At 38.2% G+C, this 14,033-nt stretch overlaps 1 protein-coding gene across 1 annotated transcript; it reads right to left on the reverse strand.

Moving 5' to 3' along the window:
• Positions 1-618: 618 nt before the first annotated feature.
• LOC125405268 (disintegrin and metalloproteinase domain-containing protein 24-like) lies at positions 619-10,090 on the reverse strand. Its single transcript, XM_048441682.3, has 2 exons — positions 9,973-10,090; positions 619-3,444 (listed from the first exon to the last, which is right to left on the reverse strand). Exon 2 carries the CDS (start codon positions 3,300-3,302, stop codon positions 822-824), a length of 2,481 nt encoding a protein of 826 aa, XP_048297639.1. The 5' UTR covers positions 3,303-3,444; positions 9,973-10,090; the 3' UTR covers positions 619-821.
• Positions 10,091-14,033: the final 3,943 nt, after the last annotated feature.

The raw sequence follows: 14,033 nt of genomic DNA on the forward strand, positions 1-14,033 counted from the left end.
GCAACAGCAGCAATAATAAAATACAAAGACTCAATGAAACGAAGACTTGATTCTTTGAGAAAGTCAACAGGAATCAGAAATCTTTAGCCAAATTAACCAAAAGATAACGAAAGAAGATTCAAATTAATAAAATTAGAGATGAAAAAGGAGCCATTAAAACAAACACTAAAGAAATCCAGAGAATCATTAAGATTTAATTTAAAAATCTGCATTCTACAAAACTGGAAATAGATTAATTTCTTGATATAAATGATCTATAAAAGTTAAACAGTTAATAGACTCATAACCCCTCACTAAGACAGAAGCAGTACCTAAAAATCTCCCACCACCACTTCCCAGCAAAAAATGTCCCAGAGCTGGATTCAGCACAATTCTACAAGACCATTAAAGAACCACTAATGTAAACACTCCTTGAATTATTTCACAAAGTAGGTGAGGGGTATTTTCAGCAGTAGGTCGTGGAGAGTAATGAGTAGATTTGGCAGTAGTAGTCTGTGATATTTTGAGGACTGTATGAAACACCTTTGGCCAATGACTCAACAAGATATAACCCAAAAAAGTTTTTTTTTCTTTTAGAAGACTAAATAGTAAACTAAAAATTGAAATAAGTTACTTAAATGTTTTCAGGCTATGAAGAGTAGCCATATGATAGCTTTTATTTTTATTGACTGATGAAAGTGCATTTTTCCGACCTATCATAGATTGCTGGGATCTTTTATCATTTGTTTATAATACACACAATAGCGTTTCTCCCACTGGGACACTAAAAATTCCTATGTGGGAAATTTCGTTAAATGTTAAAGAATAATTTCACACATATTCTACTCTGTGTTAGTTGAAGCTGTTGAAGAAGAAGTGCTGGTCTCTTCTTCCTCATGTGATGATTTAGTCTCTTCTTCCTCATGTGATGGTTTAGTCTCTTCTTCCTCATGTGATGGTTTAGTCTCTTCTTCCTCATGTGATGGTTTAGTCTCTTCTTCCTCATGTGATGGTTTAGTCTCTTCTTCCTCGTGTGATGGTTTAGTCTCTTCTTTCTCGTGTAATGGTTTAGTCTCTTCTTCCTCGTGTAATGGCTTAGTCTCTTCTTTCTCAGGTGGTGGTGTAGAGTCCTTGATAATCCAAAGAAATAAAAGTAAAAGCAAAACCGCAAAAGAAATAGGAAATATCCAACTTATGAAGCTATCATTCTGTGACTTCCTCTCCATCTCCTTGTCCTTGTCTTTGTCCTTGTCTTTGTCCTTGTCTTTCTCTTTATCCTCCTCCTTATTTTTGCTTTCAGAAGATGGACCGCTGTCAATACTCCCTCCAGTGCCCTTTAGCAGGCAATATGGTGGACTCCAGCCATCATCACAATGGCAATGATGTTTATTATTGCAGACTCCATTCCTGTTGCAGGTCTTTGGTGAACACTCGCTTGCCCAGATCGACTTATTGACACACTTTCTGTTCATGCACACATGCTCTGGACCACAGTGTGTGCCATCTTTTATGTCACCAAGGTCAGGGATGCTCATTCCAAAATGGTAGTCAGTACCCCAGCAGGAGACACCCTTGAAATGAGTCCAATGTACAGTATAATGGCTGCTCCAAATAGGAAGAATTTTCACTTCTTTACACTGAACTCTTCCGCAGAGGATATCTGAGTTATTACATTTCACATAGACATTGTCTATTATTCCACAGTTACCAAAACGATCACCATAAGTGTTGACTTCCTGGTAGCAACTGTCGGATGCTTTCCTGGCATCCTTGCCAAAAAGTCTCCGGCACTGTTCGTCATGGCTGTTACATCTTTTTTCATAGCAGTAGCCACCATCACTGCAAGAGCTTCCATCCTGTAAAAACACATCTTCTGGGCACTCATGTGAGGTTCCATTGCACCATTCTGGGAGGTCACATTCGTTCTCCTTTATTCTACACACAGTGCCAGATGGCAGAAGTTGGCATAGGTAGCTGCAGCATAGCCCGGCATCACAGCTAGCTCCAGGCCTGAGAGTACAGCCAGGCAGACAACAGAGACTATAGTCACACAATTCAGGGGGTCCACAGTCACACTCCTCACCTTCATCAATCACCCCGTTCCCACAGAACTTCAATGGATAGGTATCCGAAAGGTTGACTTTATTGTACATACAGCTTGCTTTGGCTGTGTTTTTCCACAATGCAGCATAACTACAGTTGCTGAATTTTCTGTCACATCTTGTTGTAGCAGACATCACACATGGTCCTCCTCCACATGTACAAAATATCCCATCATGGGGCATGCCCAAATTATGACCTATCTCATGTGCCACAATACACCCAAAGGTAAAAAAATTTTCTCCCAAGAGACTCTCAACTCCACAACCAAATGTCTTATTACATATAGTTCCAACATAAGCTATGCCAAAATAGTTACTAAAATTATAATTCACAAAGAGATGTGCAATATCATGTTGTAGGTAAGAATCAAGGTGTTCTCTCTTCCACTTACAAAATTCTGGCAAGAGAGTATATATATCTTTCACTGGTATGGGGTTTTCCTTACTCCAGATTACAAGTCCAAGTAAAGCCACGTTAATATCCACTGGAAATAAGAAGTAATTTAGTCCATTCATAACCATGAATACATCTCGCAGCACAAGAGAAGTATTACGACCTCGATAAAGGAATTGTTCATGGTCTATAACCAACGCCAGTTCAATATACAATTTGTGAGTCCACCATGCCCCATAGACAACTTGTGTTTCGGAGGAGTCTTCATCCTCTCGAGGTCTAACTTGCCCTGCTGTTTCTTCATCTGTTAATGCACAACTCATGGAACATAATTGAGTTTTTTCACTGTCTGTTTTATAAACTAGATGTTCAAAGGTGGAAGAAGGGCTCTTGGGTCTAATTTCATAAGCTGTGTCGTTTATCTGTAATGTCCCTTGTAAGCCCCCAAAACAGGTGGTCAGAGCAACCGCGGATTCTGGCTTTCCTTCCACAAAACCTAGATAATAGCAGTCTTTCTGGACAAAAGGCCGATCCTCAATGAGGTCTCCTTGATCACTGTAGGTGAACACAGAGAGCTGGCTGGATACCAGAAAGTTTTGGGGCTTCATGGAGATAATGTGTCTCTGGCCTCCGAAGTGTAGGCTATAGGACTTCCAGCCGGCAAGATTCATGTTTCTCCGAGAGACGGTTACCCTCAAGGGTATCACTACTTCTGGAAGAGTGTTGAATTCAGCACACCAAGTCAGGGGCCATATAGAAGGAAAGAGCAGCACCCTCAACCATACCTGCAGGAGAGCGATTCTTACATGTACTGGAACCTCACTCATAGCCACCTTGTCCTACTGGAGAGAGCAAAGGAGGGCGGGATGTAGTTCTGCTGCCTGGATCCTTCTTTTGTCTTGATCTCATGCAGCACTGACCTTTAATACTCTGTCTTCTGGAAGACTGGATCCATTAGGGCAGGAGAACCTTATGAAACAGGAAAAAGAAGGCATAGATAAAGAGTGGCTTTCATTGTGAACTGACTAGAGTAGAAGGTTTTATATAAATATGGCTTAACATTTGGACCAAAGCATGACTTCATATTGTGCATTTGATTTGCTCTTTAATTTTGATGAGGTACAGTCACACTCTGGTTGTTCAGAAGGATCACAGTTGGTCACAGATTGATAATCTCGGACCTTAATGACATACACATGGATTCACTAAATATATACACATTTGAGACCATATTTACATTACTACTAAAAACAAGCTTCAATTGGCTATTGTGAGATAGCCACTTGCTTTAATGAGATAATTTTGATTTATACATAGTCAATCAAGGAATATCAATGGTTTCTTCAATTTTTAATGATAGGTTGCACATAGTTCTTAGCAGACTTGTATAAAAGATATTCTACCATGTTAAATGCATGGTATTTAACATGCACTCCCATGTAACAATTCCTGCTTGTTCTGTCTGATGCCAGGTCTGTCAAACTGCAGAATCAAAGGTGGAATTGTCTGTAATGGATATCTCCATATGATGAATCAATAAACAATAGTATAATCAAATTAGGTGTTCTGGCTTGATGTCTGCTTCTCATATGCATTTATATTTAATTATACTTATGAAAGGAGTACATTATTTATTGAAAATAGGTTATTTCCTTATATAATATATTCTGATTATAGCATCCTCTTCCCAGGGAGACCCACTCATTCCCCCAACCCCTTGAGCCACACTAATTACCTAAGCACTCTGGGCCTGTGGATTGCAGTTTGACTATCATTTCCTTAATAGATAATATCCACATATAAGAGAATACATACCATAGTTGTCTTTCTGGGTTACCTCATTCAGGATGACTTTTTTTCTAGTTGCATCAGTTTGCCTGAAAATTTTATGAGCTCATATTTTAACAGCCGAGTAATGCTCCATTGTGCAAATGTATCCCATTTTGTGTATCCACGCTTCCATTTAGGGGCATCTTGGTTGTTTCCAGTTTCTGGCTATCACGAATAAAGTGGCAGTGAGTGTGGCGAAACAAGCAAGTGCCTTTGTGGTAGGATGGAATGTCCTTTGGGGATATGCTCATGAGTTGTATATCTGGGTTGTGGCATAGACCAATTCCCAATTTTCTGAGAAATCCTCATATTGATTTCCATGGTGGCTTTACAAGTTTGTGCTCCCGCAGGCAATGGAGAAGTGCTCCCCTTGTTCCACAACCTCGGCAGCAACAGCTGTCGTCTGTGTTTTCTGTCTTAGCTATTCTGACAAGTGGAAGATGGAATCTCAAAGTAGCTTTGATTTACATTTCCCTGATGGCTAAGGATGTTGAGCATTTCTGTGTTTCTCAGCCATTTGCGCTTCCTGTATGGAGAATTCTCTGTTTGGATCCATACTCCATTTATCAATTGAATAATTTACGTTTTTATATCTAGTTTCTTGAATTCTTTAAATGTTTTCGATATTAGTCCTCTGTATGGAGTTGGTAAAAGTCCTTTCCCCATTCTATAGGCTGCCATTTTGTCAAATTGATGGTGTCCTTTGACTTACAGAACATTTCTAGTTTCCTGAGGTTCCGTTTATTAATTGTTCCTTTTATTAATTGCCTGCACTATCATTGATCTGTTCAGGAAGTCATCTTCTGTGCCAGGGCATTCAAGGTTATTCCTCAACCTTCTTTTCTGTGATGTTCAGTGTATCTGGTTTTATGATGAGGTCTTTGACCACTTGAACTTGTGCAGGGTAATAAATATGGATCTATTTGTGCTCTTCTACATACAGACATCCTGTTTGACCATCACCATTTGTTGAAGTTACTGTCTTTTTTCTTGTATTTCTTTGTTCTTTATCAAAAATCAGATGTCTATAGTTGCTTGGATTTATGTCTGGGTCTTCTGTTCAATTCCATTGTTCAATGTGTTTGTTTTTCTGTCAATACCTTGCTGTTTTTATTACTATACCCATGTCACATAGCTAGAAATCAGGAATGGGGAAGGCCTCCAGCAGTTTGTATTGTTCAAGATTGTTTTAGCTATCTTGAGTTTTTATTGTTATTGTTGTTGCTTTTCTATATGAAGTTGAAAATTCTCCCACCAAAATCTGTAAAGAATTATGTTGGTAGCTTCCCCCATTCCAGGTTCCTACACCCAAAATAATCACACAAAAATTGTATTCATCTAAACACTGCCTGGCCCATTATCTCTAGCCCCTTATTGGCTGACTCTCACATATTAGTTTAACCCATTTATAATAATCTGTATGTCACCACAAGGTCGTGACTTACCGGAAAAGATTATGGTAAGCGCAAGTTTTACTCTGTGTATAGTATATGTGTATAGTATATGTATATGTGTATAGTATATGTGTATAGTATATGTATATGTGTATAGTATATGTATATGTGTATAGTATATGTATATGTGTATAGTATAGCTGACACCTGTGCTCTCTTAGAATCGCAACAGATCTTCTTAGGCCACCTGGCCTTTAGCATCTCCTTTGAGACATCAGGTATAATTCTATCAGGTTTGCTTTTACTTGTTATTTGTTCCTTTTCCCCTTGCAGCTTCTAATATTTTTTCTTTGTTCTTGACGTGTAGTGTTTTATTATGTGGTAAGGAGACTTCTTCTTCCAGTTCAATCTGTTTGTCACTCTCTATGCTTTCTATACCTTTTTAGGCATCTCCTTCTTTAAGTTGGGATTTTTTTCTGTGATTTTGCTGTAAGTATTTTGTGGACCTTTGAGCTGTCATTCTTCTCCTTCCTCTATTTCTATTATTCATAAGTTTGGTCTTTTGCTGGTATCCAAGATTTCATTTGTGTCAGGAATTTTTTGTTTGTTTGTTTTTTGTTTGTTTTGTTTTTCGAGACAGGGTTTCTCAGTAGTTCTGGAGCCTTTCCTAGAACTAGCTCTTGTAGACCAGGTTGGCCTCAAACTCACAGAGATCCACCTGTGTCTGCCTCCTGAGTACTGGGATTAAAGGTGTGCACCACCACCACCCGGCTCGTGTCGGGAATTTTTTAGATTTAACATTTTCTTTGACTGATGTACCCATTTCTTCTACCATATCGTCAATACAATGATTCTCTCTTCTATCTTTTGTATTCTCTCACTGAAGCTGATCTCTGTAGTTCATGTTTGAATTCCTAAATTTTTCATTTCCAGAACCCCCACCATTTGTGTTTTCTTTATTGCTTCTATTTCATTTTCAGATCTTTAACCATTTTATTCACTTCTTTCAACTATTTGTATTTTCTTTGCTTTATTTAAGGGATTTAATTTGATCTAACTTTGTGTTTTCCTGGATTTGTTTAAGGGATTTATTCATTTTAAGGGCCTCTATCTTCTCATATAGTTCTCTTTCTTGTACTTAAGCTATGTTTGAATATTCAAGGTCTGTTGTGGTGGGATAGCTGTGATCCAGTGGAAACATGTTGGCCTAACTGTTATTGATTGAGTTCTTATGCTGGTGTCTAGGCATCTGAATTTGGGATGACTGGAGGTCGAGGTGTTGATTTCTGGGTTTGTCTTTGTTGAGTGGGTGTTTTGTTCCTTGATTTCAGTTTCTCCTCTGGATTTTCAGGGTGTAATGGCTGTGTATTGCCTATTTTAGTGGACTATTTAGCGGTGTGTTTACAGGGAATGCCTCTTGGTGATGGAAGCTGATATAAAAAAGTCAGGGGAGGGAGGTTAGGAGGTGATGCCTTTTGATCCACAGGAGGGGGTTGAGAGAAGCTACTGCTGGTGATCTGTCCTAGTGTTAGGAATGAGTCTGAGGGATTCAAAAGGAGTACATTGTAAAGTCCCCTTGTCATATAAAATGAAAAAGAATTAAAATGAATTTGGAGTTTCCTAATTGAAAAAAAAATACTAAAAGAAAATCAAGGAACCCGAGAAAAAATAAAAGATTCAGGAAGGAAATTTGGTCCTGTAGATTAAAAAAAAAAACCCAAATTTCTGGATTAAAAGTTAAGAATTGTTAAAAATCAATCCTCAAATAAATTTATCTGTTAAGTTTTTAAATGCCTGTACCTATCTCAAATAAGAATATTGAAAAATTTGCCTCAGCAATTCTAATAATGAAAATCCTGTAACAGCAGAGTGTTTGGCTTCCAAAAACAACAAGTTGTTTGTATATCATGAAAACATGTTGGTTATTTACATAAAATGTAGATAGTACAATACATGTTTGGGAAATATAAATGGATGATATGGGCCTTAATGATCAGTGTAGGTGACTGGAACAATAATCTTAACCACAGTGTGCACTGTGTGCACATTTGTGGGAGAAAGGTGTATTCAAGTCTCTATCATTATGCATTGAACACTGCACATAGAAGTCACCCATTTTTATTGACAACTGAAAATACCCACAGGTTTTATGGAATCATTAAGTGACAAGACTAAGAATTGTTCATCTGATAGGTTGTTCTCTACAAACTGATGGTCAGTGGTCACCGCTGAAGATATCTACACAGCTCGTTGTGCAGAACATGGAGAAGTCGAGCTGGCGCCTGCATAGAACCTTCACCTTCATTTTCTCGTGTATATGGCATGGAAAGGTACTCTGCATGCTATCGAAAGAAAAGTAAACACCAACTCAACCACAGAACCTTCGATCTATAATCAGTCCTGTCGGCAAAATATCCTAGGACAAAAGTGGCACAAACCTTGTGTGCGTAACCCACCGATGTCAGAGGACAACTGTAGGAGTTGACCCTCTCTTCCCACCATTAGGTCCACTACTCTCTTCACCTTTCTCCGAGCGTTCACTGTCCTTAGCAAGTATGTGAAGAACACCCCCAGCACCTACTGCTTAATTTATTCTTGCAACTCCTTCTCAAAAACCGTTAGTGATAGACTTATGCTCTGTATGATATTATGACCTTCTACCACTCTAGCCACATTTAATTAAAGCTTATTCTCCTATTCAGGGAGGTATACAATAACGATCTCTCTCCTTGACCATGTTGCGAGTTCTCATCATTATTCCTGCGGTTCCCATACAAATTAAAGACTCCAACAGTTTAACAACCATTGATCAAATCATTCAACTCATGTAGCTTCATTTGTTTTCCAGCTTTTAACACTCCTATTAAATAAGCTGACAATATTTCTGGGAAGATTAATCACAGAATCCATTGAAAGAGTTGGGGAAGACATGGAAACGCACAATTCAAGTGAGAGCCAAACTCATTTCAGTCGACAGCTTAAAGTCATGATGGAAGATTTTCCCCAAATAGTCTCATATTAACAACTTCTGATTTGCTGTTCACAGTATTTCTTACTTTTCTAGTTTTGCACATTTTCTCAGCAATGTGAAGAACTCCTGTTTGAAAATCTTTGAAAATTTTTTAAAAAATCAATATTTTAAAGTGTTATTGCTGAATTTACATTGTAGTGTTTTAAACAGCAAAACAAATAATATTTCATTTAATACTCCTTAATCTCATGGTAGGATATTCCCCAAGTCTTTGGTTTGTCATTGCACATCAGTAACAGATTTGTTTTAGGAAGAACTTGCAAAAGTAATGGATGTCTTCAGGGCTTGGGGAAAGCAATTAAGTAGAATAAAGAGGAGGCTGTCTTTATGAAATGCCCAAAATCCCACAAAGAAAGGAAAATCAGTAAAAGGAATAATTGAGGATAATAGGTAGACACTGTAAGTAAAATTCTGACATGCAGATGCTCTATTTACATCTATCTTGATATATGTTTGTGTATAATAATAACAAATATATGTGTATGTTTGGTTATGATCATAGAGTTAATATTTTTGTGATGGAAAGGCTGATGATTTATCAATAATGTTGTTAATAAACTTAACTGCACAAAATTATCAGGATTCATTACTAAGACCTCAGCTTGCCAACAGGTCACTGGGAAAGAAACTTGAAAGTTGAGCCAGTTTTCTCACATCTTACAGGATTTTAGATGATGACTAGAGAAGCCACAGGTTTGAGGGATTGTGACATTTTCAACTGAAAGTGTGTGCAGACAAGGCTCAAGGGTTACAAATGTCTGCAGCCTAGCCTAACATCCTGCATTCGAGCCTGGAAATCTATGGTAGAGAGAACCAATCCTTTCAAGTTGTTCTCTGACTTCCACATACACCCACATCCCCCTTCAGTCATTCCTCCACATGAACACATACACACTATGGCAATGATGATGATGATGGTGACGATAGCTATCATTTAAAAGAACCTGAATAGCCATATTAGTACAGAACTTTAATCCCTGTCTCCAGCATCTCCTGTTCTCAGTTTCATTCAACTTATCAGTCCATGTATCTAATCATCATCTAGGCCTTGCCATTGTTTATGGTCTAATTCAATATTTCATAAACTATGAATGACAGCACATTAAAACAGTTTGTCCTTTCCAAATAAGAGAGGGGAATAAGAAATAATAGGAGCCACTAGATCTTCCCCAAATTTGAAGAATTCCCAAAATTTGTGGGTATATTTATGAGCTTCTTGTCCTTTACTCTTGAGAGACTTACCAAGAGATGTGGTGATGATTTCTTGGTGTGGACCTATTCATGGTTTATTTGTAAGAATCAGTTTATAAACAATGATTTCTGAGAACTCACATGACAAAGAGAACAGAAATCCTTTCTTCCTTTGTCTCTCATTGGGTTAAGTTCTAGATCCGGTTGCTTAGCAACAAGAACCTTTTATTCTATAGATCCTGGGAGTTGGCCTTCCCACTGTGTTTCCACAATCTCAACCAAATTTTATCACTACTTACTCCTCAGTGTGAGTAAATCTGGCTTCTTTTCCCACATTTATTATGCTCTAGTATCTTTCCAATATGACTAGGTCTTTCTGTTCTCCCAGTGCACACACTCCTCACACACAGCATGTACTTAAACCTTCTGAAACCTTTCTCACACAGCTACCCCTGTCCCAGGATATTTCCTCAACATTTAGCCATATCATGGAGAACTTGAAGAACTTTAGGTTCCAGAGAAAAATTCAAATCCATCTTAAAATTTTGTTAAGTGAGTTGGGTAGTAGTATCACACTCCTTTAATCCCAGCACTCAGGAGGCAGAAGCAGGCAGATCTCCGTGAGGTCAAGGCCAGCCTGGTCTACAAGAGCTAGTTCCAGGACAGGCTCCAAAACTACAAAGAAACCCGGTCAAAAAATTCAAAGTAATCTAGTCATTAATAATCATCTGTCCTTTTCTTCAGGTCAATGAATGATTAAGACACATTTTCCAACAGCACATAAATATGCTTTATCCATTATGTTAAGTTCTCAACTATCAAAATAGGCCGAAAAAGAATTAGAAGATGAGAAATAGTAAATAAAAATATTGAGCAAACAAATTTCAGTTACGCTGACTATTTTGGCTGTTTTCTAAATACCAGAGGAAAGTGTATTTAACAGTTGGCTCTAGTAAACCATGGAAGCTGTTTGGTCTTTGAGCATCCATAGTGAGATAACATGAGGTTGGTAACATCTGCAAGTTTGCTGTCCCCTATGTCTGTTTTTAACTTCCATGTTCTTAGTCTGCCCATCTCTGCATCATTTACCTCATCAACTTTCTCACTTTTCCAAAGTTTCAACATAATTCTTTAAAGGAGACTACATTTGGCTTCAGGATTTGTAATCTCTGTCTCTGATATGGGTGCTATAACAAGGGAACACAAAGTAAATGACCTAACTTTATAAATTTATTTCATGACGTCTCTGAGGGGGTGGGGCAAGGAATGCTCTCTTCAGGAACACATGTTCTCTGAATTTACTAAGGAACAGTTAGTTTCAAACTTCTTTCTGGTTCTAGTCATTCCCTGTTTTGTGGAAGCATAATTGTAATTATTATTTGTTGTTCTTTATACCTATGATTTCCCTCTTATGGAAATACTTACATTAGATAAAGTGTGTCTGTGTGTGTCTGTGTGTGTTTGTGTGGGGGGGAGTGTCTATGTCTGTGTGTGTAGTCAAATAATTCCAGGCAAATGTTTTCATGTAGTGTTAAAAGTATAATTAATCAGGAAGATAGACAGTTTTGAATCCAAGTGCACTGAATTTCAGAATACCCAGGTATCTGAAAAAATTAATGAGTTTGAAAGGGGAAATAGGCAGAAATATAATAATAACAGAAAACTTTAATATTCAATATCAATAGTGACTATAATGTCCACATAATTAATATGTAACATCACATTTGGCCAACACCATTATAAACAATTAACAAGCATATATACAGCAGCATGGACTAATATGTTGAACTGGACCCTACAAGTTAGAAAGCATATTGGTTTAGGAAAATGATAGGAAAAAGTTCTCTGGCGGATGGTGATCACAAGTAGTTGGCTGGGTTTACAATAAATGCCAGGCGAGGATTCTCTTTCATTGAATGGGTCTTAGTGTTGGGGGCACAGAGGTCCTAGCACTCACAGAGAAGCACTGAGAGAACCAGGAATGTCAATCATACAGGGGTGTCAATGGAGGAGATAAAAATCAAATAACTGAATTCCATCCAGAGAGCTGAGAGTGGATTGTGTTAATGACCCAGTGATCTTTTTGCTATCTGTGGAGGCAGACCTCACCCAAATTCCCAAATAATTATCCCAGACTCTTCCCTCTCTAGACTAGTACCCATCCTTCAAGAAGACATCACAGATATTTTACGTCCTAATGATCTATGCTATTGGTCAAAAAACACACTAAACTCTAGGCATTTTCATTATAGAATGCACCCTCATGATCACATGTACTTGTAAAAGAATTTCTAGGTAGTCACACATCCAGCTTTATTGTGCACCTGGAACTGGATTGTTTGTTGCCTGAAAACCTTTTCCCAAACCATACTGTTTGAAGTATGCTGTCAATGGACTGCCTGGCATTAGACTCCCCAAAGTCTGACTCAGGTTGACAAAGTATCTGCACCAGATTTTGATTCTAATCTCTTTGAGGTGTTAATGTCCCTGTCTGACACCTGAAGGGACCACTTCACCTGAGGTCCAATTAGACAGCTGTTGGTTATCCCCAAGATAAAAGTGCCACCTTTGCATCACTGAGGGATTTGTTTGTGACCAGCCATTTTTGTGGTTGATAGGTGTCTCCTCTGAGTAGGACTCTTCTTTGATTTTCAGCTTTGACTGCACAGCAATTTCTAAAACTATGAGCTCTAATGCTCAGAGAGAAAGCGTCTTGGTCAGTTCCAGCCTCTTGTCTCTGAAGGGTATAGTGTCTTTAGAAGCAAGGTCTTAGGTTCATTTCATTAACTTCTTCAAAATAGTGTAAGAAAGGTTGGATAGGAAAGTTAATGGGAACTACTCACATTTTAAAAGTCTAGCAAGCCACTCAAGAACAGAAAAAAGGCAAAGAAATCTGTCCCATTTTCTCTGGTTCTGGCTTAATTTTTAATGTCCTTATCACATAAAATCTTGTTTTCCAGTTATTTGATTTTGAAAGCACAAACTCACTGCTGTCCTTTACTTAGGGACCGATCTATTTTTTTAGAAGCCACAAAACAGTCTTTCTAATTTTTTCAATTATTATGTTTCAGTAAAGTCAAAGAGAATAATACCCAAATAATTGACAATATCTAACAACTGAATATTTAAATACATAAAGAGAATCATTTTAGTTCTCCTCAAAGAAAGCAGAAAGTTACAACTGAGCTATCCACTAGTGTCACCTCAAGATTTTATTTTTGTTCTTCCATTTCTAAAATATTCTACAGCTATAGCTTTCATATAATTGTTGGTCACTCACAATTTGTTATAAGTAATATGGAAATAATGCTAACACTGCCTCTGAAGAGACATGCAGATTTAATATTGGAGTACAGTGGCAGATTAGGAATTCTCCAGCTTCGCCAACACTTAAGAACCCTTTACAAGAGGTGATTTCTTGTCTCCTTCAAGGAAAAACACTGGAGTTATTGGCAGAATGGACTACATATGAACAGATAACAAGGGTGAGGTTCACGCTGTGGTGAGCTCAGAGGCTAACTATGTATTACTACCACTGGATTGTATCACCACAGAGGCTGGCCAACAGTATCATCATGCGAAGACAGCCAAATCTCCCAGACTTGAGTCTCTGCCTGGGCTTTTCTATCTAGTCCTGCTGTTCTCCTTGAAAGTCCCCTTGCCAATCTGGTGATCAATCTCCAAAGGAAAGATTTGGTTCTACCTATTTCTAGCATCTAAGCTTCTATATGGCCATCCTTCAGTACACTCTAACACTTCTCAGATTGTAAGACAGGGACAGGTAGGTGACTAACCATGGAGGAGAATGCAGCCCTTCTAAGACTTAGTGGCCAACTGGCTAATTCATAAAGTCTCAGTGTTCTGTGTTAAGGATACCAAAGGTCAGAAGGCAAACACACACTCATGCATGTCCTGTGGAATGCTGTCCTAGCGCTGTCCACCCTAAGTGACCGAATAGTGACCATAGAGATCTCAGTCTGAGAATCTAATATGTGGCCCTGCCCAGCTACAAAAATCAGCAATCTGTAGCATCTTCTGATGAGAAAAAACCATGGCACTCAGTCAGCTATTCTTTCCTTCTGCAGAATCTAGCTCAGGGTTGTACCACGCTG

This window comes from Myodes glareolus, chromosome 23 (assembly GCF_982192425.1).
Source record: "Myodes glareolus chromosome 23, mMyoGla1.1, whole genome shotgun sequence".
NCBI lineage: Eukaryota > Metazoa > Chordata > Mammalia > Rodentia > Cricetidae > Myodes > Myodes glareolus.